At 38.4% G+C, this 25183-nt stretch overlaps 1 protein-coding gene across 4 annotated transcripts in view; it reads right to left on the bottom strand.

Annotated features, from left to right (window-relative positions):
• LOC121269894 (proteasome activator complex subunit 4-like) overlaps positions 1-25183 on the bottom strand; it is a 193605-nt gene that overhangs the window by 91701 nt on the left and 76721 nt on the right. For all 4 annotated transcript variants that reach the window (XR_005941442.1, XM_041174993.1, XM_041175001.1 and 1 more), the window contains 11 exons: positions 24591-24660; positions 22479-22546; positions 21780-21995; positions 21428-21585; positions 19214-19309; positions 16087-16142; positions 15211-15267; positions 9568-9623; positions 9026-9124; positions 4778-4840; positions 4474-4569 (listed from right to left, as the gene is read on the bottom strand). Coding sequence is in view for 3 of the 4 variants with exons in the window: in XM_041174993.1 (XP_041030927.1) it covers positions 4474-4569; positions 4778-4840; positions 9026-9124; positions 9568-9623; positions 15211-15267; positions 16087-16142; positions 19214-19309; positions 21428-21585; positions 21780-21995; positions 22479-22546; positions 24591-24660 (1035 nt within the window). In the remaining variant the exon portion in view is untranslated. The remainder of the gene's footprint in view (positions 1-4473; positions 4570-4777; positions 4841-9025; positions 9125-9567; positions 9624-15210; positions 15268-16086; positions 16143-19213; positions 19310-21427; positions 21586-21779; positions 21996-22478; positions 22547-24590; positions 24661-25183) is intronic.

Here is a 25183-nt window from a genome sequence, read left to right as displayed (position 1 = left end):
TAGGAATGGAACATAAGCATATTGAGAAAAAAGGAAAAGTAAACACGGAGTACAGACAAAACACGGAGTTCACACTAGTGCCCCTGCCTTCAATGCTATGATTTATGGTTACTGTTCACATATGAGGCAGATTTAGACAGATTTAGGCACAGGGTTTGTTGAAAATTGGGTGAACCTGTAAATACTTAGGCTTGTTAAACAGAGACACAACAAGAATTTGGTGAGAGTGGAATTATGTAGGTAATTCATGGATCAGTAGCACAGAAAATGTGTTAAATCAAATCAAATTTAACGTCGTTTTCTTATTTTAAAAAAAATGCTAGCTAAATTGCTAGTAGTCAATCAACTGCAAATGGGTGCCTAACCAGGGGTAAGTTATTGTAGTTGGCAGTTGAATGACAAGTTGTAACTCATGGTCCTGAACGGTACAGATCAGACAGAGCTTGGTGAGAATTGTCAATTCTGCTAAACGCAGTGGCTAATTAACTGAAGTGACAACAGGAATTTGACAAGAATGAAAGTGAGAAGTGGATGCTAAGTAATTTAAATGAAGGTATAACAGTATAAATAATTGAAGTAATTAATTAGATCTAAGGAGTGTGATGGCCCATGTGCTTTTGGGGAAAAACCTATATTTTATCTTGGTATAATGGTCCCTTTAAGAACTAGGTTTCTTTAGGATCTGAGTTCTGGTGAAGAAAATAAGCAGCTGGCTTGCAGTAAATGATCAAATGACCAAGTTGACTGGGAGATAAACAATATAACAGCAAAGAATTAAGAAGTTAATTCTAGGGGGTGATTGGGTTCCTGGGGTTGGTTCTGTGTTCAAGCAGTTTAGTTTTCAGTTTGAGAACAAGAGGGCTGCAGGACAGAAAGCACTTCTCTCAGAGTTCAGTTGAAATTTTATGTGTTGGCTAAAGAAATTTAACTCTTGTTAACTGAAGGACTTCTAACAATGAGTTGGACTTCTGGTTTAACAAAGCTGAGGAAAGAGAGAATTTTAGATGTAAAATTCCAGAGTTAATGAATATTAGAACCAGGGATAGAATTTTCAGCTTGGCGCACGGGCAAGTGCCAGACACGCACGAGCTTGAAATAGCACACGATATTTCGGTCGGCGGGTGAGCACAAGAGTCAGCAGTGTGCTTGCCAACAATTAAGAGGGTTATTAGCCCCTTAATCAATTAATTAATTTGAATTTTTCACTCCTCTCCATTGCTGGCAAAATCTTTGCCAAAATCCTTCTGAATCTCTTAGTGCAACATCTTGACCAGGATCTGCTGCCAGAGAGTCAGTATGGCTTCAGAAAAAGGTTGAGGAACCACTGATACGGTGTTTGCAGTTAGAAAGCTCCAGAAGAAGGATAGTAACAGACTTCCGGAGGACATAGACAGGCTGGAGAAATGGAAAGTTAACGCAAAGATCTTGAAGTTAATCATTTTAGTAGGAAGGGTAAGGAAAGAAAATATAAACTAAGTAGTACTATTTATAAGACATACAAGAACAAGTGACCCAGGGGTGTACGCACTCAAATCTTTGAAGGTGGCAGGACAATTCAAGGAGGCTGTTAAAAGAGCATATGGGATCCCTGCCTTAATAAATTGAGGAGAATAAAAGCAAAGAAGCTATGCTAAACCATTATAAAACACTGGTTAGGCCTAATCTGGTGAGTAGTGTGTTCAACTCTGGGCATCATACTTTTGGAAGGATGTCAAGATCTTAGAAGAGATTTATTAGAATGGGACCAGGAATATATAGATTTCAGTTATTTGGAGAGAGAGAAACTGGAGTTGTTCTGCTTTGAGCAGAGGAGGAAAAGGGGAGATTTGACTGAGGTGCATAACATCCTTGAATGGCGTTAATGGAGTAAGTGAAGAGAAATAGTTTTCTGGGGCAGAAGGATCAATAGTCAGAGGACATAGATATAAAGTTGTTCGCAAATGAACCAGAGGCAAGGTGATGAAAAAAACATTTACACAAGGAGTTGTGATCTGGGACACACTGCCTGAAATGCTCGTGGAAGCAGATTAAATATCAGCTTTCAAAAGGGAATTGGATAAATGCCTGAAGTGGAAAAATTCTCTTGGCTCCAGCAAAAGGAAGCAATCAGACTCACTGGATAGCTCTTTCAAAGAGCCAGCACAAGCATGGTGGGCCAAATGTCCCCTTCCTATATCATTCTATGAGTCTGGTTTCAATGCAAACTTAGTACATGAAAGTATCCTGACCTCCTGTCCAGAGTCTCATTAGATATGGCTCTGGATTACCAAAACATGCCAAGAAAAGAAATAAAAATAAAAACTAATAGTATAGATCAATGAAATCAGTAGGATTTGGTGGTATGTGGAGTTTAAAGAAGGTACCGTTTAGAAGACATATTAGCGAAGATAAAAGCATGGTATGGTAAATTGCCACAAAGACTTGGGAAAAACTGCAGGGGAACATGTAGACTGTCACTTGGGCAGACACTATTGTGATGAAAGTATAATAATTTTCATAATATTTTTCTGGTTTATTGTGAAGTAGGTTTATTGGAGTAAGTACAGTTGGCTGTGTGAGAGATTTAATTACATTTGGAGTCAAGTAGAAATCATCAAAAGAAGCTAGGTGCTTGACATGCTAATGAGCAAACATGGATGCTGACTTAGCATGTAAAGTGTAAAGGGAATTTCCATTTTTTTAGACAAATGAAGAGATTTGGATTTCAAAGGGATCTTAGTCTGTTTCCAACTAACCAGATAAACAATGCTAAGGAATATGTTTATTTTTCCCAAAGGTTATTAACAATATACTGGCAACATGAAAGTTTTTATACTATGAGGAAGGTACAGTTTCAAAGACACATGGAACAATTTACATATTAAAAAGAGAGAAACATATATAATGGAGAATGAAAAGCTGTGTGCCAGAAGGCCATGTAAGATCTAACAGGAGTGTGTGAAATAGCCTTAATGAAGCTTCCAGCATTTGGGCATAAGTCAGTTATGTAACAAAACTGAAGATGGGGAAAAGCCATTTGGAATTCCACCGTCAAGTGGGTATTGTGTTAACTTGATGATTCTCTTTAAATCTAAAATCTATTTTGGACCGTTGCCTTAAACGGGGTGTAACTAGGGTTCAGGTTAATTAGAAATTTTAGGAGTTATTAGTGTAGTAAGTAATTGTAGTCATGTATATAGTTGATACCTTTTATTTTGTTAATAAATATTTGTATAATCTCCAAAGGTCTTAGTGGACTTATTACTTCTGAATTTAGTGCAAACATCACTTAATAAACACAAATTGCAAAACCATCATAATAGCGAGACCAAGTTTCCCTCGTGGATTTGGTCTGCCTGGCACACATTACCTATCACGTCATTACACTATATTCGATGGAGAAATGAGTGTGATGCATAGTGGTACTGTCAATGGACCAGTATTCCAAAGGCCCAGGGTAATGCTCTGGGGACGTGGATTTGAATCTCACCACAGCAGATGATGAAATTTGAATTCAATAAAAATCTGGAATTAAAAAGTCTGATCATGACCAAGAAACCATTGTCGATCATTGTAAAAACCCATCTGGTTCACTAATGTCCTTTAGGGAAGGAAATCTGCCGTCCTTATCTGGTGTGGTCTACACATGACTCCAGGCCTACAGCAATGTGGTTGACTCTTAAAAATGCCCTCCGAACAAGGGCAATTAGGGGTGGGCAATAAATGCTGGCCTAGCCAACGATGTCCACATCCCATGAATGAATTTTAAAAAAGTAACAATTGAGAAAGGAAATACACTTAAATATTGAGATCCTATATAGAGTAGGGGAACTTTGTACAGCTGCATTAGACATTAAAAGATGGCTGCACCAGTATTTAACTCAATAAAAGTGGCAAACAGAATTCTTTGTTTTGTACCCACAAGTGTAGAATATAAAAAGGAGGTAATGTTTAATTCATACAACACCTTAATTAGGCTGTGGCTGGCCTATTCTATACTTATGCTCATGTCGTTACAGTAAAGTAACAGAAAGGGTGCAGTGTTAATTCATTGGGATGTTATCAGGGAATGGAGAGTTGAGAATTTTTTATTTTATCCCATTGGAGCTGAGAATTGGCCAGATAGGAAGAGATCCTCAGGATTATCAAGGGTTAGCAGTTCATCTGTCATGGCATTGAATAAACAGAGTCACACCCAAGTGCAGTTTTCAGGAGAAGATTGATTAGAAGACAGGATAATCACAATATAATTAAAGGAAGGTTAGAAAAAGTCACTTTATAAAATGGTGGTTACAATGTAGAATTCTCTGCAATAAAGAATTGCTGATTACCCTCGATTATTTGCAAAATTAAATTAAACAATTGCCTGAAAAAGAGGAATATTAATGAACGGGCAAGCTCTTAAACAGGGCATTACATTAAATTCAGTTCTCAAATGGGGAAAAATACTGGAAAAATTAGATGTGACACATTCCAAGAGTTAAAAGAAGTCACCTGACTGTACGTGCTAGTGGACAAAAGCAGAAGATCTCGCATCAAGTCACTGTGCACTGTCCTGTATTCACAGCCTTCAACAGTTAAAGTTCGTAGCTATATACAAGAGAAACAAAACAATGAGCACTTGGTGCAAAGTGCAATGGTTTAACATCTTGAAATCAAAACAAAGATTTAAAGTCCTCTCCAAAATTTTTCCATTAAAATTTATTTAAAACTTTAAACCTATATAGTTTGAAGAAACATATTCACATTAATTCCAATGGGATAAATATCGGATTTACTTAATTTGGAATGAACAAACCTCATGCTGCAGCATAACTCGATCAATCAGCAGCGCTCGGATATGTTGTTTCTTTCCATGTAGCTGTATATTAATCAATTAGAAAAGCAATTAATGATTATTTTAAAAACATCTTTATCTATAATATTTCAAAATGGACTTATTTACATAACATAATATGAAAGTGGATAAGGAATTAGTTGAAGTAGAGGAAGCAGCAGGTACTTGTTACGGGAATGATAAGTTTGAAAGATATGCACCAGGAATCAGTGCTAGAGCTCCTAATGTTTATGATCTACGTAAATTATCACAATTCAGAAACAAAAGAAGTTGGCCACACACACAAATTATACCAACGTGAATTTGATGAATCGACTGAAGGGGTGAAAGAGAGACCTGGACAATGTTTCCAACTGAACTAATCTACAGCTGATTAATTTCAGTACATGAGTGCAGGATCTTAAATACTGGAGGAAAAGATATTGGAAATAACTATTGAAGAGATTGATAGCAAAGTCAACACTGATCATTTCCAGTCATTACCAAATAACAATAAAGCAAAAATGGGAGCTAAATCAATAGAGTGCAAGTCTGAGGCTGAGATGAAGCTGTACAGCTCGCGCTCTGATCAGGTTGAACTTATTAGAACTCAGTTAATTCTTATCAAGGTACAAAGGAAATATCCAAGCCCTGGGAGTGGTGCACAGAAGGACCATGATCCTTAGTGTCAGAGAACGCAATTATCAGGAAAGGTTTAAAATCTTGGAACTCTTAAACCTTGAAAACAAGCAAACAAGAAGGTACCTTTTGGAGGAAAAAGCTACATTTATACAGTGCTTTTAACCTAGAAAAACATTCCAAGGCACTTTACAGAGAGGGAAAATAACCAAAAAGGAACAGACATAAAGGTGGGACAGTTAAAAGAGTGAACCAAAAGTCTGATAGAAAAAAAGCAGGATTTTAAAAGGTGGAGAAAGGGGAAATATTGGGAGTTAGCAATCCAGTTCCACGGTTCTACCACAATAAGTCCCTAGGTTCCCTCTATCACCAAAAGTATTTTCTATCTACCCTAATTCTTTTCAAAATCCTAAAAATCTCAATAAAATCTTCTATATTTCACAGAATATGTTTAGTTTAAGCTTGTCTCATAAATTAGCCCCTGGAATCCTGGAAACATTTTGGTGAATCTATGCTGCACTCCCTCCAAGGATAATGCATCTTTTAAGGTGTGGTGCCCAGAGCTGTACACAGTACCCCAATGTGGTCTAACCAGTTTTGTAAAGCTGCAGCAAAACTTCCTCTCCTTTAGCACTCTAGTTAAAAAGGCTACCATTCCATTAGAATTTTTGATCATATTTTTGTACCAGATTACTACATTTAAATTTGAGATCGCCACTGTTCTTAGCTTGCTACCATTTAAAAAAATATTCAGATCTACCCTTTTTTGGTCCAAATGGGTGACCTCACATTTACCTGTATTGAAATTCAATTGCCACAGTAATGCCAAATCAGTTAATCAATGTCTCTTTGTACTTTTATGACCCCAGCTGTACTATTTACTATGCTACAAATGTTTGTATCATCAGAACACTTGGATATACAGCTCTCTAGTATGTTAGCAAAGTCATTGATAAACACAGTGAATCATTGCGACCTTAACACAGATCCTTGTGAGACACTACTAGTCACCTCCTACTAATTCAAGTACAATGTCATTATTGCTTCTCTTTTCTACCATCTAAACAAGCTCCAAAACAGGTCAATAATTTCCCTTCAATTCCACAACCCTTAACTTAGTTAATGGTCTCTTATGTGAAACCTTATTAATTGCCTTCTGGAACTCCATATAAATGACATCCATGGACCTTTCTCTGTCTACCATTTCAGTTGCTTCCTCAAAAAAAGTGTGGTCAGGCTTGTTAGACATGACCTACCTTTTACCCATGTTAGCTTTTAATTGAACTGAAGGATGCAGGAAGAAACCAAAGAGTGTATGACATGATGCAAGAGTGGAGGAAGTTGCAGAGTTACAGAAGGAGAAAACAGCTGAGGGATTTTAAAACCAGGTTAAAGATTTTAAATTTGATTCAGTAAACTAGAGTATGGGTTAGTGGGATTTAATGTGACATATGATATAGTAGAATATAGGCTGAGGTTTTGATAAGTTGTGAGTTTATGGAGGGGGAAAGCTGTAAAAATGGCACGGAGGAAATTGCAGGAAAAAAAATTAAACGAAGGGCATAATTTAATGGACCCTGCTGGAGAAGGGATAATGGTGGCCGGGGCGGGTGCTGGGAGAATTGGGGTGGCAATGCCCACGTTTGATTCCTGGCGTCAGGAAAACTGTGCCCAATTAAATTGGGTGTGGGAAGGGCCTGACACGGGAATCTCGCCCACTGGCAGCAGGATATCAGTTAGGCTCATTAATGAGCCACTTCACACCAATTATTCCTGAACCTACTGCAATTTATTGGTGGCTCAGAGATTTAATGGGACTCTCACAGGTCTCCCGTGGCTCTCAAAGGTCGGATTTGCTAGTGGTCTCATATGGGGATACCTCATTCACAGGCACTCTGTGCCCGATCGAGGGATCTGGCATCAGGAAGAGGGGTGGTGGGCTGCTGAAAGTCACTCCTCTGTTCTTGCCTCTGAACCCTCGCCACTACATCTCCTCTGGTGAACCCCATCCTGTCCCACTCATCTATCTCTGGAGGATCTGTCGCCGATCATCTGGGTAGGCCTCAGATCATTACTGACAGCAGTCACTACTCCTGGTGGCACTGCCAGCAATTGGCCTCTGATTGACCGAAAGCTCTCAGGGTTGGGATTTCCATCCTCCGAGGTCCTTCAACCCATGGGAGGCCTGACACTAGCCGGTTAATGCCCGAGTGCACTTAAATTCCATCAGGTCTCCCCCACAAAAGCCAAACAGAGCTCCCACCAGTTCTCCAACCAAAGGAGTGTGGGGTCCCCATCACAGGAAATAAATCCCAACCTTGAGGTGAGAATAATGTAAATAAGAGTTTTAATGGCGATAGGTGTAAGATACATGAAAAAGTAAGAGGTTCTCCTGATGGGTTGGCTATGGGAATTGAAATTCAACTTAGGGTTTAAGCAGTATATACCCTGCACACCATATTTTGTTTTGAGTAGCAAGGGGATAGAATCAGTGATCAGTGACAAGGACAAGGAGCTTTCAGCAAGGGCTAAAAACAATGGTTTTGGTCCTTTCCACTATTGTTTGAGGAAATTTGAATTAATCAATTTAATAACTGACAGGCAGCCTAACAGCACAGAGCTGGTATGGGAAATGCGAAAGAGGGTTGGGATACTAAGTGATGTCAGCTAAGTTTAGAAACAAATGGTGTCTGCAAAAGATATCAAGAATTATCATATAGATAAGAGGCCAACAATAGATCTTTGTAAAATTCCAAAAGGTGAAGGTGGGAAGAGAAGTCACTGCTGGCAATGCACTGGCTATACCAGACTGGCAGGAATAGAAGTGTACAAGCCCAGAGCCATGCAGGTGGACCAACAGAAGAGTGATGAAGAATGGTGGGGCCGACCATATCAAATGTTGCAGAGATCAAAGAGGACAAGCAGGAGTGACACACTGTGGTCACATGAGTGTCATCTATAACTGGCCAGGATAATCTTGGGGCAAATGAGCAAGGCAGAATTTCGTCTGAAGGTAACCAAACCATGAATTTTGGGAAAGGTGTTGACAGGTAAGATATCAGGTCGAACGGAATAGATCAATCTGGAGGACTATTTCAAACTGCATTACAATGGGTTGTAGGTATAAATTGATTAAAAGCAAGTTTAAGAATGATGTGAGATAGTAGAGGCAAAAACTCTGCAGTGGGATGCTACGATTCCGAGGAAGATTTGCCTGGAATGATGAGACAGATTGATCAAATGGTCTCGCTCATCTGTATACATCTTTCTGAATAAAAAGACCAACTTGTCTCCCCATCCCCATTTTAAAGGACATTTACCAATGAATGGCTCGAGAACAAACTGCACATTGCAATTTGTAATGGAAATTATGACCCAGAAGGGGTGGGGGGTCAGTCTGTGCAATGCAATTGAATAAAATTCCTAAGAAATGTACCGCTCATTGAAAAATTGAACCCTCAACTCAATTTTCCGTTAGGAATTAATATAACTAGAAAGCGATATCAGAGTTTTCCCAACCTCAGATACTGAATGAAACATAATAAATATTTTGCATTAAAAGAAAAAGAATTGTCAATATGTCATCCTTACCCTGTTCTCCATGGATTTTTTCACAAGATTAAAGCTTTTCCATCTGGAGTCAAACTCATGCTTATAAGAACCACGAAACTGCAGCAAGTCTCCTATAATCTGAAATTAATGTCACAATATTTGTTTAACAGTGGTAAAATGCAACAATCCCCTTTCCTCTTCTGAAGGCATTGGCTCATATAGGAGTACAAGTACATCTTTAATCCACAATCCTGTGGCCATTCTCATTCGTGAGTCTAGATGGGGAGCATCGGAAGATTATTTTGAGTGTGCAGATCATAAAGTATGACCGTACTATCACAAAAGCATATATTCTCCAGCAAAATTCACTGACATAAAATATGAAGAAACTGATCTCCCCTTCCCTAGTCTGAAAGTACTGAAAGCTAATTATAGTAGTTGCTGAGATCAGTTGAGTCAAGAGAGGTGTAACTATACCAAATTCATGGTTAAGATGGCTCAGTCCCATATTGGGCAATGCTCTTAACTGAGCCACCATGACAGCAAAATATATTGGTTTAAAATTTTATTACCATGCTCACCTTAATTATTACAAATAAGGACTTTGTGTCATCTTCAGAGTTATCCAACATGTGATCTAAAAGAATAGATAAGGAACAGATAGTTTACAATTTTCCTGTGTTTTGTTATCGTCCTCAATTTAGTTTTGCTGAACAGGGGAAAAAATTGTTTACAATATAAAGCATTCCACTTCCTAATCACATGTCCTTCATGCACTCTCTTGAAAGAGGGGAAAATAAGAAACAGTGGTTCATTTTACTGGTTTATTCCTTCTATCCTAACCCTGAATGCACAAAACTCTAAACAGCATAAACGCTGGCATTAGTATTTTAAAAGACTGGTATTATGGCACAGTGGATGGTAAATGCCAAGCTGTTCAAATCCCAGAGGGAAACTTGAAACAACTACCACAACTTTTTTACAATTTGTATTTATTTCAAGATGTGTGCCTTGAATTCAGTAGTAATAAGGCAGAGTCTTATAGGTTTCTTACAAAACTAAATTAAACCTTTACTAATACAAAAAATGATTCTAAGCACATACATAGGTCTACAAATTACTGCTATAACTCCTAGCTCCCCTAGTTAATCTAACTCCCAGTTACACCTCTGTCAAGGCAATAGTAAGGCACAGATTTTAAAAGCAACATGATACCCTGAGCAGTCGAATTCAAAGTGAGTTTTCTTCACTTCAGTTTATGTAGGCAGCACTTGGAAGCTTAGAGGTTGGAGGCTTTTCACATTTGTTAGATCTTAGAATTCCTTCCTCTCGCACATAACCTCATCTCCTCTATACAGGTTTCTCACTTTTTAATGTAAATCCCATTGTCCCAATGTGTCTTTTCAACTCTACTTTTCTAATAATAAAAATATTTCATATTTTATCAGCAAACTTTGGGAAAAATAAACACACTGTTTGGTTTCTTCTGGCTAAGTGTAACATTTCATCACCTCTTTTGAAATTCAAATTACTCTGGTTTATCCCAAAATGCAAATTTTTCCTTTACACCTCATATTCTAAAACTTCAGTCATGTTTACCTATTTAACATTTCAAACCTAGCTTCTCTCCTGATACATCAAAGACTTCAGACCAGCTGTCTTTAATTCAATTGTCACACACACTTTCTACCTTACAATAAATTTCAATAACCTTATGAATATTATTACATATTTTCATCAGTAACATCCTGTTGAAAGGAAAATGTGAAATAAAAATTAACTATTTTTTGACAAAGACCAATAGGTATACTAGTAATCTTAAATTTGGTTTGAAGAAAACTTTGTATTAAAAAATTCCCGAAAATGGTGTTTATAGTCTTTAAAAAGTCTCGAGTTCCACATGAAACGTTGCTACTTAAAGTGGCAGGATTCAAAGTAAACCTGTGACTGGATTAGAAGTTGCTGATGAATAAAAGCAGCCGATATTTCTTGAGAAATAGTGTTAGGATCAGCATTGGGTTAATGAGTGCAATGGTCCAGGAAATCGGTAAAGGGAAGCCTACTGTTGTGAATTCACTTCTAACGATGATACTGAACTGAGTAGGGGACCACTGAATTTGAAGATAGTCAGAGACTTAAATTAATTGAAAGTGGACAGAACTTTGGAGGAAAACACTTAACATGGATAAGTGTGGTAGCCTAGTGGTTATGGCATGGGACTGGCAACTGAGATCATAAGTTCAAAGCCAATTATTATGTATTGTTAAAATGAATAACTAAATCTGACAATTTATGGGTTAGCACCAGGAAAAGTGACGAGAAGCTGCCAACCGGTTTACAATTATCATGCAGGGACAAGAAGCTGCAATCCCTAGGTCTGGCTGATGTATCACTTCAACCCACAATATGCAAATTACATCTTCTGGAAAGCCATTCAGTTGTAAAACCATCTCAAAAAACTAAAATACTGAAAAGGACAACTTCTATGTAAGTAGGGTCTTTAACATAGTAACATGCCCCACGGCACTTCAAAAGAGCACGAACAAACAAAAATTAATACACCATATTAGGAAATGGTACAACAGATTGGTCAGGGGTAGGTTTTGAGGAAAGTCTTAAAGGAGAGAGGGAGGAAAAGTGTTTGCAAAATGTCTTTAGCCAGAAGTTCCTATTCTCCCTCTTCCCAAAGTTTCCATCATCATAAATATCAATGTCCAGCCACTTTAGCTCAGTTGACACAACATTAAGTAGCGACTGGGTACACTAAATGCAACAAAAGCATCATATTTATACAATGCATTGTTGGCCGTGCCAAGACCTACATGCCTGAACTAGTCAGTCCCCTATCCAAGCTAATCCACTGTAAGCATGATGCTGGAACCTACCTAACAAAGTCTAAAATTGCTCAGATATACCCTGCTCACAAAAACAACAGACAAATTAAATCTGCCCAATTTATGATCCATCATCATGAGAGTAATTGAAGATGCCATCATGCCTTCAAGCGAAATCTACTCATTATTAACCTGCTCGCTGATTTTCCAGTTTGGGCTCTGCCAGAAACACACTGTTCCCAATCTTGACACAGTCTTCAACTATTCATGAAGATAAGAGTTAAACGTAAAGAAGAGGCAAGAGTAGCTGTCCTCAATATGGAGGCAACAAGTACTCCTCCATGTTGAAACCCGCTTGGGGAAAGTGCCACCATTGACAAACAGGGATGACTGCACTTCCAAAGTGGTAAGAGAAGCATCGAGAGATTAACCTACTTGACATCATCCTCAGTAATCTACTCTTCAGAGATGTGACTCAACGTTGATGGGTATGGCCAAATTCAAGGTTCACACAGAGAACATCCTCCACTGTGCGGTGTGGCAATACCAATATGCTGAGGTACATTAAAAACAGGTCTAGACGCTCAAAACCAGATATCAGGTATCCATGAGACAATGTGGGCCATTAGTAGTAGCACAATTGTATACCATTACAATTTATAACCAGATGGCACAGCATATGTCTCACATTGCCATTGCAATCAGGTCCAATGACCAACAACAGTTCAACGAGAAGTGCAGAAGAACATGCAGGAACAGTACCAATTGTACCTGAAAATGAGGTCCCAACCTGGTGAAGAGACAATACAGGACTACATGCATCCTAAAGAGATAACAACAGGCTACAGACAGAGCTAAAAGATAGCCAGTTTAATGGATGAGGAGAAAGCTCTGCAATCCTGCCATATCCAGTCATGAATAGTGGCTCCATGAACATCCCCATCCTTAGCAATGGTGAAGACCAGCACACAAGCGCATAAAACAAGGCTGAACGATTGGCAATCATCCTTGGTCAGAAGTCCCAAACAGATGATCATTCTCAGCCTGCTCCTGGAGTCTCCACTATCGCCAATGTCAGTCTTCAGCCAATCTGATTAACTCCATGTGACATCAAAGAACAGCTGAGGGCACCGGACAGAACAAACTTCACTGATACCAACATCATGCTTGATTATAGCATCTAAGGTTTCTGCTCCAGGATTAACCATATCAGTAGGCCACAAAAAGATGGGCAAACCCAACCCATCCACCTACCACACCCATCAGTTGATCCCATTCATCGACCAGATAATGGAAGGAGTCATCAAAAGTGCTATGAAGAAGCATTTAAATCACCATAACCTTCTCACCTATGTTGAGTTTGGGTTCTGCCAGGGCCACAAAGCTCAAGGCTACATTAATACAGCTTTAGTTAAAACATGCACACAAGTCCTGAATTCCAGGGGTGAGGTGATTGTCCTTGACATCAAGGTAGCATCTGATAGAATGCAGCATAAAGGAAATCTACTTACAACTGAAATCAAAGGGGATTGCTGGGTTTGGGGGTGGAGAGTGGGATAGGGTAACTGTCCATTGGCTGGCACAAACAAAGATGGTTGTAATCTCAGACTGCAGGAATTGTAGCAGAGTTCTTCAGGGCAATATCCTAGGCCCATGTATTTTTAACTGCTTCATCAATGAAATTCCCTCCATTGTAAGGATGAAATGCACTGATTATTATGCAGTGTTCAGCTCTATTTGCAATTCCTCAGATAATGAAGCAGTCCATCCCCACACGAAGCAAAATGTGGACAACATCCAGGCTAAGGCTGATAACATTTGCAACACACAAGTCCTAAGCAACTAATTTTTCCAAAGAAAGAAAGCTTAATCACCTTACCTTGGCAATAAACAACATTATCATCAGTGAGGACCCCATTATTAACATCCTGGGTATTACCATTAAACAAACTCAACTCAACCAGCAACATAAATGTTGTGGCTAATACAGCAAGTGAGAGCTTGGATATTCTGGGCACTCATAACCTGTGTGTTTTTTTTAAATTCACCTTGTGATGTGAGCATGACTGGCGAGGCCAGCACTTGTTGCCTGTCCCTAACTGCCCTTCAGAAGATGGTGGTGAGGCACTTCCTTGAACCGCTGCAGTCCATGTGGTGTAAGTACACTCACAGTGCTGTTAGGGAAGGAATTCCGGGATTTTCACTCAGTGACAGTGAAGAGGCAATGATACAGTCCCAAGGATGGTGTGTGACTTGGAGAGAAGTTTGCAGGTGGCAGTGTTCCCATGCACCTGCTGCTTATGTTTCTCTAGGTGCTTGTGGCCATGGATTTGGAAGGTGCTGTCGAGGGAGCTTTGGCGAGCTGCTGCAGTGCATTTAGTACTCGCTGCCACTTTGCGCCGATGGTGGAGGGATTTAATGTTTGAGATGATGGATGGGGTGTCAATCAAGCAGGCTTTGTCCTGGACGGTGTTGAGCTTTTTGAGTGTTGTTGGAGCTATACAAATCCAGGCAAGTGAAGAGTATTCCAATGCAATCTTGATTTGTGCCTTGTAGTCAGTGGACAGGCTTTGGGGAATCAGGAGATGAATCACTCGCCTCAGAATATCCAGCCTCTGATGTTCTTGTAGCCAAGGTATTTATATGACAGGTCCAGTTAAGTTTCTGGTCAATGGTGACCCCCCCCCAGGATGTTAATGGTGAGGAATTCAGCAATGGTAATGCCATTTATCATTGAGGAGAGATGGTTAGATTCTCGCCTGTTGGAGGTGATCACTGCCTATCACTTGCATGGCACCAATGTTACTTGCTACTTATCAGCCCAAGCCTGAATGTTGCCCAGGTCTTGCTACATGCAGGCACAAGCTGCTTCAGTATCGGAAGAGCAGAAAGGCAGCATTATGGGAGGATCCCTGATTAATGGTACTGAATAAGTCAAATCTTGTTTTTACTAAGTCATTATGTGATTTCTTTTGCTGTTTTGGTGATCAAATTCCAAATTTTGTATATTCTGAAAAAAATACAAATGAGTTATCTTTATTTTAAATAGGTTCCTTTACTAACATATTCAATTATATCCCTGATCATTTCTAAAGCTCAGATTACACATCAGAAGGAAAGTGCAAGATATAGTAATGAAGATTAGTACGTAAGGAAGGGGATAGGTCTTTAGCTACAATGGGTTGGGGGGAGGTGGGAGATAGTCCTTGACTTTGGCGGCAGAGGGGGAACTGAGCACATTGTCTATGGCCTGCTGAGAGAACAGGATTGAGAGCTTGATCCTTTTTCTTGATCTTTGTTCCACACTTCCTTATGTTCTGCTAATTATCAGATGACCATCACTGGAAAACAAGAGTTTAAAGTGATGCCTTTTTACTTTATGATACTTACGTAGCAGTTTCCTTATGACTTGGGCAATTGCTTCCCTGTAATTTCCTCTTGAAGGATCTGACAATCAGAAATTACAGTATAAATTAGAAATGGATCTAGGATTTCACATCATCAACTCAGTTGTACTTCTGTTTACAGATTCAGAAGCAAGTCTATAGCAACCACAATAAGCATTCAGCAGGAATTATGTTTTTTTTTTGCTGGGATTCAATCCAAAATCAGAAAATGAGATACACTTTGTTTATAACAGTAAGGCTAAATTCAGGGACAAATTACACCAGGCTCCTCAAGCACAGCTCCCAGCAAATTGGAAGAATTCCAATCTCTCATTGAGGGAAGGTGTGTAGCACATAAAGATGATGCAATGTGGGGGAAAGAAACTATTTTTGCATATAAGTAAAGGGGAAAATATTTTCACTATCTGGGTGCACATGAACAGATTTCTACAGTTTCTCTTCCTTCAATATATTGTTTCACAGAATGGGTTCTAAACCCTCTACACTTGATACTTAACTGCTAATTAATATTGTATCACAGTGTATTCTTATATGCCTTTATACCCACCATGCACAAATCATTAAGTAAAACGAGAAACAGAACTCTGATTTAGTTTCTCAATCAAGCAGATATTTTCTCACAGATTTCACTGTCAGAACTTTCTTTTTCTACACATTCACAGATGGCAATTTCCATCTTATCATCTCTGACATTAGAAACTTAGAAGTATAATCTTACACCAGTGAAGTTTTAAGTGAAATGTTTCTAAATATGGAAATTACTATGAAAAATTTATATTTGGAGTTAGGCAAATCAAAACTGATGTGTGTGTAGTTGTGCAATGCAACTTAAAAGGGAAGTAATTATTTTACTACATACCATAATTAACACCAGTGCAGAGTTTGGTCTCTTCCAAAGCCATCAAAGTTGGAGCCCTGCGTAAACATAATTACACAATGCTTAAAAATTTTAAAAACGGTGCAGCATCATATTAAAATTGAACATTCAATACAGAAGTGAATTTTATATACACTGACATGGAAATTACATACAATTCCACATTAGGAGAAAGCAAAAAAGGTAAAAATCAAACTTTATCATTGTTTGCTCTTGCATATAAAGAGCTGCCGAGTGATATTAAAAAGTATATTCAACATGATTCAAGGATTGTACTGTCTTGAGTGATTTTCCAAATTTTTCATCCCTTCAAATGTACATTTTAAAGAGTTATGTTCTAGCTGGGAATTCAGGATCTCTCCAACTCTATTAAAGTTGGTACTTTAATAGAAACATTTTCAACCATAAAAGAGACTCTGATAAACCAATAAACCAAGGCAAAGAACAGCTACAACACTGGCATCTACACGGCAATGCGAAAAATTACCCAGGTATGTACTGTACATAAAAAGCAGGACAAATCTAACCTGGTCAATTACCGCCCCATCAGTCTACTCTCGATCTTTAGTAATGGAAGGGGTCATTAATACTGCTATCAAGTGGCATTTGCTTAGCAATAACCTGCTCACTGATGCTAAGTTTGGGTTCCACCAGGGTCAGTCAGCATTACAGCCTTGGTTCAAACATGGACAAAAGAGCTGGACTCCAGAGGCGAAGTGAAAGTGACTGCCCTTGACATCTTTGACCAAGTGTGGCACAGCTCCCACAACACTCAAGAAGCTCAGCATCATCCAGGAAAAGGCAGCCCACTTGCTTGGCACCAATCGACCACCATCAACATTCACTTCCTCTACCACTGACACAGCGGCAGCAGTGTGTACCATCTACAAGACGCACTGCAGCAACTCACCAGAGCTCCTTTGACAGCATCTTTCAAACCCGCAACCTCTAGCGCCTAGAAGGACAAGGGCAGCAGATGCAGGGGAACACCACCACCTGCAAGTTCCCCTCCAAGTCACACTCCATCCTGACTTGGAACTGTATCGCCATTCCTTCACTGTTGTTAGGTCAAAATCCTGGAACCCCCTTCCTAACAGCATTGTTCCTATACCACACGGATGGGAGCGGTTCAAGAAGGCAGCTCACCACTACCTTCTCAAGGGCAATTAGGGATGGGCAATAAACACTGGCCTAGCCAGCAACGTACACATCCCATGAACGAATAGAAAAAATGTGTCATTTTAAAGTAAAATGAATAACAAGACCAATGAATAAGGTCTCTGATTCTAAGGAAAATAAAGTGGAGAGTGCATTCCTAGGAATGTGGGAAATACCCTGACATCTATGTTCAATCTCTTTCAAAGGACATTACTCTTGTACTTTCACCCATATTGCTCATATGTGGAGAATGCTGAAAATGTGGTATTGGTGGTTACATGCAGCCTGAAAATAACCTTTGGGCACAGCTCTTTTGGAACTGTAATACAACAGTTTAGTGAGATGCACAAATAAGATTTTGTTCAAAATATATCAAAAGTTCCAAGAAATTCAGTGATGAAAAAATATAGGTTGCTTTTAGCCACTGTCATTGATGGTTTATTTTTGTTTCCTGGTTCTTCCATATGCCTTTAAAAAAACATGAACAGGGTATTGTTTGATCTCCATCATTGTACCTGGGTCATTTAATTATTAAAGAAGTGTTTACATTTGTTTATCCACTCACTATAACCGCTGTACTGCCTGTAAGAGCCAATCTTGGGAAGAGGAATACGTCACTCACCATCTGCACCTCAACTTCACTTACCCACCTTTACTCAATGCTCTTACCTAACAAAAGTCTATCGATTTCCATCTTTAAAAAATTCAACAGACAGAGCATCCACTAGCATTTGGGTGAAGCGTTCCAGATATCCACCACCATCTGTGTAAAAGGGTTCCTCCTAAGTGCACTCAAAATGGCCTAGCTCTAGTTTTAAAATTATGCCTCCTTACAAAGAACTCTGAAGGAATTATGTGCAATAACTGTGTAAGGATATAGGAACAAGAGTAGACTATTCAATTAGATCATGGTTGATTCAGACAAGAATTCCATGCGCCTGCATTGGTGCCATAACCCTCAACACAATTATATAACAAAGATCCAACAAACTCAGTTCTGAAATTTAAAATTTACTTAGCCTCAAGTTCTTTTTTTTAAGATGGGGAGAGGTATTCCAGATTTCCAATACTGTGCGTGGAGGAGTGCTTCTTGTCATCACTCCCAAATAGCCTAGCAGAATTTTAACATTATGTCCTCTTGCTCTTGACTCTCCCACCCAGAGCTGCAGGAGAGGAGCTATTCTCAAGGTGCCTCCAATTACCAATATTGTTATTTTCAGTATTTTCTCTATACTGGTAAAGCTTGTCAGAATAAATACTTTACAAAAATGGGAAAAGGTATAAGAGATGATATCCCTTTGTGCTGTGTATTTTTTGTTACATACAAGTAACGTGTAGAAGTGTATAAAATAAGAGTAAATTAATCAATGTCCAAATTATTCAGGGTATTCAATTGCATTAGATGCTAATTATCTAGGCAATTGCACTCCATAAGAAACTGTGTCTTTTATCTAATATTTTCATGCCAAGTGAAGGTATGCTAAAGCATACATTTTCTAAGATATTGCTGCGAAGCATATTCAACTGTCTCGAGGTAAGAAAGAAAATACTCAGGTTAAGCACAATGAATAAATATATAGCCTGCTGTGGGCAAGGTACACTGGTTTTAGCATAGCAGGTGCTACAATTAGTCGCAGTATCCTAATCTAGATTAGGGAAAATAAACTGGACTGCCAGTCTTGAATGATAGCCAACTGACCCAAATAGAAAGGTATATATACATAGATGGCAGATAATGGCATGGTTCAGCTCTATGCCTTCAACAGCAAATAGCCTCCTGATACCTATATTTCTTCCCACACAAGAAAGGTGAACTTTCAGAAAGCAGCAGGCACTTATAACATAATCTAGCGTATGAGCCAAGAGGAAGAAATGAAAAGGGAAAAAATTGAAAGAACAAGCAATGGGATTCAAATACTTTTTCAAATACTTATGCACCAATTTCCCTTACAAGTCACGTATGGGGTCTCCTCCCAGGAAAGGTAACAGGCTCCCTGAGCCCATCAGGCAGTTCTGCACAATACACAGGCTCTGGTGTATGTCATCTCTGTAGGGGACAAAAACAAACATATTTTTCTAAAAACATTCAAGTATTTGCCTTAAAAATGTACTAGTTTTAAGCAAAATCTGGCACACATCCACGTTTAAGCAGTACAATATGGTATTATTTTAATATTTTTTGCTTTTCCCCCCCTTCTTCATTATGAAACAGTATGATTTAAATCGGTGGTTCTCAAACTGTGGTCCATGGACTCCATGGAGATCCGTTAAGACTCTCCGGAGTCCTGAAAATTATGTGGAAGTGCTTACCGAACAGGGCTGGCCTTACAGAGGGCCAGTGTGTGAGACCGCCCAGGGTGTTGTGGTCAAGGGTAAGCAAATGAGCAGCAGCCAGAGGTGGGCATGGTGCAAATCAGGTGGGAATGGAGTGGGGAAAACATATACCAAAGACAGACAGACAGGAACACCTATCTTTAAGTAAATACCTATTTCCTTATAAGCATTATTAAAACACAGTTTACATACAACACTTTCAATAGTATAATATAGTAGTACAATTGAGAGGGATGGTCTGAGATCACTAACCCATTTGAAAATGGGTTCATCAGCCAAAAATGCTTGAGAGCCACTGATTTAAAATTAAGACACACAAAATGCAGACTCTATGTGAACTTTTGCCAAATTAACCTTTTTAAGATTTTTTTCTATAAGGCTGAAATTTAAATATAAAAAGAACAGCATTATAAATAAATGCTTTCAAATTTTTTTCAGTAAAGAGGAGGTTGTTATAATGACTGAGCACAGTCATAGCTCCAGCTATTAATTTCCTGATAGCATGTCTGAACCTAAACAGGTAATTTTAAAGTATTGCAAATAATAATTACAGGTGTGACAAAAACATAACAGAAAGCATGGTTTTGTGACAGAAAATTAATTTAGTTACAAGCATTTTTGATACATTTAGAGGAGATTAATTTTACTGAGGTAAAGTTATTCTTAATATCTGAATTTTGTTGGCTATATTTTTCTGGCAGTATTGGAGCAACAGCATCTGCCATTGGCCTTGAGGAAAACTACCTGCAAACCTAGAGCAATCACTATAGCACAAACTTCCCCTTTTCCGAAGGCAGTTTAAATCTGAAGCCAAGTCAAGGGGATCAAGGCAGAATCAGCAAGCAAGGTCAAACATTGAAATATTTTCAGTGATATCAAACCAAGACGTTAAAGCACTCAATTCCTTTACTTTTAATTTTCATATGATTAGATTAAGATAGCAGCTAAAATAAACAACTTTAGTAAAAAAAAGTGGGATTTTTTTTATCATAATGGAGAAATGTGACATCTTACAAATATAAAATTAGCTTTTCAGAACCAGTGAGGTTGTTTTAATTACAAAGTTAGTGCACTGTTAAAAAACCAGTTACACCTCATTGAACAACATACAACATTTTCAAGGGTTTTTACAGTGAAACTACAGTGGAGGTTTTTGTCAATTCACTGCTTAAAGATAGTATTTGGGGGACCGCAACAACTCAAACTCTGGAGGAGCACACACACACTGACAGCAGCTTCTGGATTTCCCATATTATTCAGACACATGTGCAGACTATCAAAGTTGATGTTAATTTCAGTGGACTAATGCTGACAGTTCCTGACATTACCAATGCAAAATCCAGGTTATCATAGTATTTGTGCTGAAATGATCAGCCCGAAGATACAGAAATTTCCTGTGGTTACACTAGTCTAAAGGTCACTTCTAATCCATATTACAATGTCTTTATTCTAGTCTTATGCTGAAAATATTGCAATCTTCACATAGCACATGAATTTCAGTTTCACTAGATAGAATTCATGGCAAAGGAGCATTTCCTTCATGTTTAGAGACATGCTCCATAACTTTATCCAAATGCACAATTCCAATAAAATATCTAATACTGTATTAGAATCATTTGATCTTAATGAAAAGACCAGCTGGTGCAAGCGATTTACATGCTAACTGCAAAGTTGTATATTTCCTTGCCAAGATTGGAAGGTTAACTTTGGCAAAAGAATCCTATGAAATGACCATCAATTCTTCCATTATTTTATAACAACCACACCATGTTTTCCCCCCATTCTCCAGTTACTCCCAAAGAATGTCTTTTTCAGTAATGTGACGACAAACCTTGACATTTCTATTTCTCCATTAGCACATTGCTGGAGTCTGGACAGCTCTGGCTGAAGAAAGTTATCCAACAAATAGTAAGCAAAATTTATCTCCTCTGGAGAAGCCACATGCCACTGAATTCCTAAATTCCAAAGATCTCCTGGTCTTCCCCAATCCTATAGACATATTTTGGAGTAAGGGGAAAGGAGTGGTAAAAATGCATATTATTTAAATGGAATGACTTAGCAAAAACATTCAAATTGATCAACAATAATTTGCATTTATATAATACCATGATGTTTCGCAGAGGCATAATTAAAAACATCAGATGATTACTTCTTTATCACATTCATTAATAAATAATGTATACCTTAATTGGCAAGTACTCTGTGAAAGCTTTATCAAAGCCACCTGGCACGCTGCAGTACTCTGTTGGATAGATTAGTGTAGTTGAACGAAGTAGATGATGTAACAGATTTCCAGCCAGAACGTATCCCTGCTTGCACTTCAAGTGCAGTGTTCTTTGTAGAATCTTTACAAGTTGATCCTTGTAAGGCAGCAGCTTATCACCATCTACGCGTGTTATCTGAAAAAAGTAACCACCTGTATTACGTTCTGCAAATTTGTCATGAGCACCTGTATTATTTTTCAAACAATTATTTTCACTGAAAAGCATTGAGTTAATTCTTATGCTTGTTTACTTTACATCCTCTTTCATTTTGGTTTCCAAGTTAACCAGATAACAACTCTTGATATGTTCCTGACATCAAGAACTTCTGGTAATACCAAATCGCTGCACATAACAGGAGCCCATGCATTTTCTGAACCAAATATTACAAATGGGAGGTTATAGAAGAAAAATGGAAAAAGTATAACTGGGGAGCTAAAATTCAAATAGGGGGCTCAAAAACAGATAAAATCAATGTCGAGAAAGCAAAAGCATACACAATATATTTTTAAATGCTGCGCCATGGATGTACAAGGGGACAGTTATGACCATGTTCTATTAGATCAATTTCAAGTTTTTCCACCTGTGCAGGTCACGGTTCATTTTGATATTTATGTTTACCTCTGATAACAGCTGGAGATTCCAAAGCAGCTCCTTATCTAACTCCTGCTCCTGTAACACATCATCATCTACAAAGAATAAAAAAATGCCTGATATGTCTTCATATTTTGACATTGTTCTTTCCCAAACATGCAAATTAATATTCAATCAAAATTCTTAAAATCGACACAGATGAGATACTCAACTTAGCTCTTCTTTCCAGAAAGATCATGTAATTTTCCCATCACATCATCCAACTTCTTCTAAGGTTATTTTTTTTTGCCTCCTCTATTGTCATTCCAGGAAGATGCAGTTCCTTTCCTTATTATTATTGCCAAAACGTAAGACTTCGCACCACATATTTCATTATTGACTTGCATCTGGCCACTTATCTGTCTATCCTGCTAGCCTATCAATACCCTCTTAGTCTTTCAAAGGGATATGTATGGTAAAATGAGATGAGAACTAAGCTAGTGTCATCAGCAAATTTCTGGATTACCTTTTCACTCCCACAATCAGATTTTGGATAAGTAGCAACAGCTCCACCACAGGTTCCAACAGAACACCAATCATCACATTTTTCCAGTTTGAGAAACTTCCATTCTCCTCTACCCTCAGACCAATTCTCTGTTATATCTTCCTTAACTTCACTTGCCAAGCTAGATCTTTGCCATAAATCTGTCAGTGATACTTTGTCAAATGCTTCTTAAATCCATATAACCAAGTCCACCAAATTTCTTTTACCTATTCTTTCTGAACATTTTTCCCAGAAGTTTGACTTTGGTTAAGTACAACCCTCCATTTGAAAGACCATATTGATAAACCCTGAGTAACTCAGGTCCACCCCACCAATAGTCAAGGTACAATCATATCAGTATGTATGCAACATGATTTAGTACCATACCCCCCTATTCTGCAATCCATTGCTATAATATAGATTCACTGCTACAGCTTCTAAGCTAGTGATGCTGCGTATGCTATATGGTAACAGGACTTTACAGATCAAGCTACTGGAAGCAACAACTTAATTCATGAATGTTACGATTTTGCACGTGCCTGGCATACTTACACAATTTTTGTTTTAAAATATATCTAAGAATACAGTTGATAGTTTATTCTGTTATCACCTGCTTATTCGATTGCCAAGACATGTCTCACTGTGTGTTCAATCATCTGATAATGTGCTCAAAATTGCTCAAAAGATTAACCTGGTTTGCTGGACAATGCAATGATGTTTAATGACCTCAGAGTGATCCATTTTCAGTTAAGCAGACTCTAGTATTGGACAATGAAGACCCACCGTTAAAATGAGCAAACTGTTGATAGTCAATAGAAATCCTCAATATGTAGGAAATTGGAATTTAAGAAGCCTGAAAGTTGAGTCAATTGGCTTAGTGTCCACTGAGTCCATTCTAGTTGCAACATTTATCAACTTCAGTACTTGACATTTAAACCCAAAGGGTGAGGTATCTACTTGTACAGTCCAAGACAACACAGTTTTTAGCAACGTGAAAGAGCCAACTGGCAATGGAAGCAGGCAAGTCTAAATGTCAAAAAAAGGTTTTGGAAGATTAAAACATAAAATAGAAACAAAAATGAAAAGTAAAAGGGAAGGTAACACAAGCAGAAATTGTTCATTTTAAATTTTAGTATAAGGTTATAGAAATGATACCCTGCATGATATTGAACTATTTTAATAATTTAAGGATTGTTCTGGTATCACAATGTAAACTGAAATCTTAAGAAAATGGGCATACCAGCAAGAGTGGAATTCCCTGGTGCTACCTAGGTTGTAACAGTTAACATATTCAATTAATATTGGAATAATAATGTTTAATTGTTTGGAACTGAGGGCATGAATTACCATAGATACTGCAGATGCCTGCACACATCCAAATTTTCCCCTAACCCTGAAGGAACTTGTGTTCAGTTCTGTGAATGCTCCATTTTGAATTCTGGATCAAACTGAACCAAAATTTGCACTGCAAACTTCGACAGCGATCTTTATCTGGCTCAATTCTTCCAAATGCAAACTTATTATGAACAACTTCTGAATACTCCAAACTAAATGTTTAATTTCACCATTACCACATGATTAGTATAATCAATTTATAGTGAAACTACAATGCTTACTGATGGTTAGCTGAGCTATTACATTGCAGCAGTGTGGTACAAATCGCCTCAGAGCAGTTGCTGGACGACACTAGAAACAAAATATGAAAACAAATTCAGAGACATCAAAGCGTATATGTTTTTATTGCAAAAGTGCAGCTGATGGCAAACATGCAGCACTTCTCCAGAAGCTTGCACTTCTAAATATAAATGATCCAACCTTATTCCAAGAGTGACAGGCCATTTTACATAATTCTTTCAAAAGTACAAATTTAGAGAATGGATACCACACTTTAACAACTGGAGCAGCAGAGCTGCAACTTTTGAGAAATTGCCCTCAAATTATTCCATCTGATGAACCAATTGCCAAAAACCACGGGGGTGAATTTTACTGCCCCCCACCATCAGTGTATTTGAAGGCAGGGGGAGGCATGTAAAATAAGGTGGCGAGTCTGCCGCCTTCACATACATCCCCCTTTTATGGGGAGGGGGGCAGCAAGTCGGGCGGCAAGCAGGCCCACCCACCATTAAGTGGACAAGTGACTGCCACTTAAGGGCCTCAGTATGCTTCTGTTGCAATTTTTCATCCAGCTGGGGAAGGTAGGGGCATGGCA

This window comes from Carcharodon carcharias, chromosome 2, assembly GCF_017639515.1.
Source record: "Carcharodon carcharias isolate sCarCar2 chromosome 2, sCarCar2.pri, whole genome shotgun sequence".
Lineage (NCBI taxonomy): Eukaryota > Metazoa > Chordata > Chondrichthyes > Lamniformes > Lamnidae > Carcharodon > Carcharodon carcharias.
This window is presented reverse-complemented; position numbering and strand designations above follow the sequence as displayed.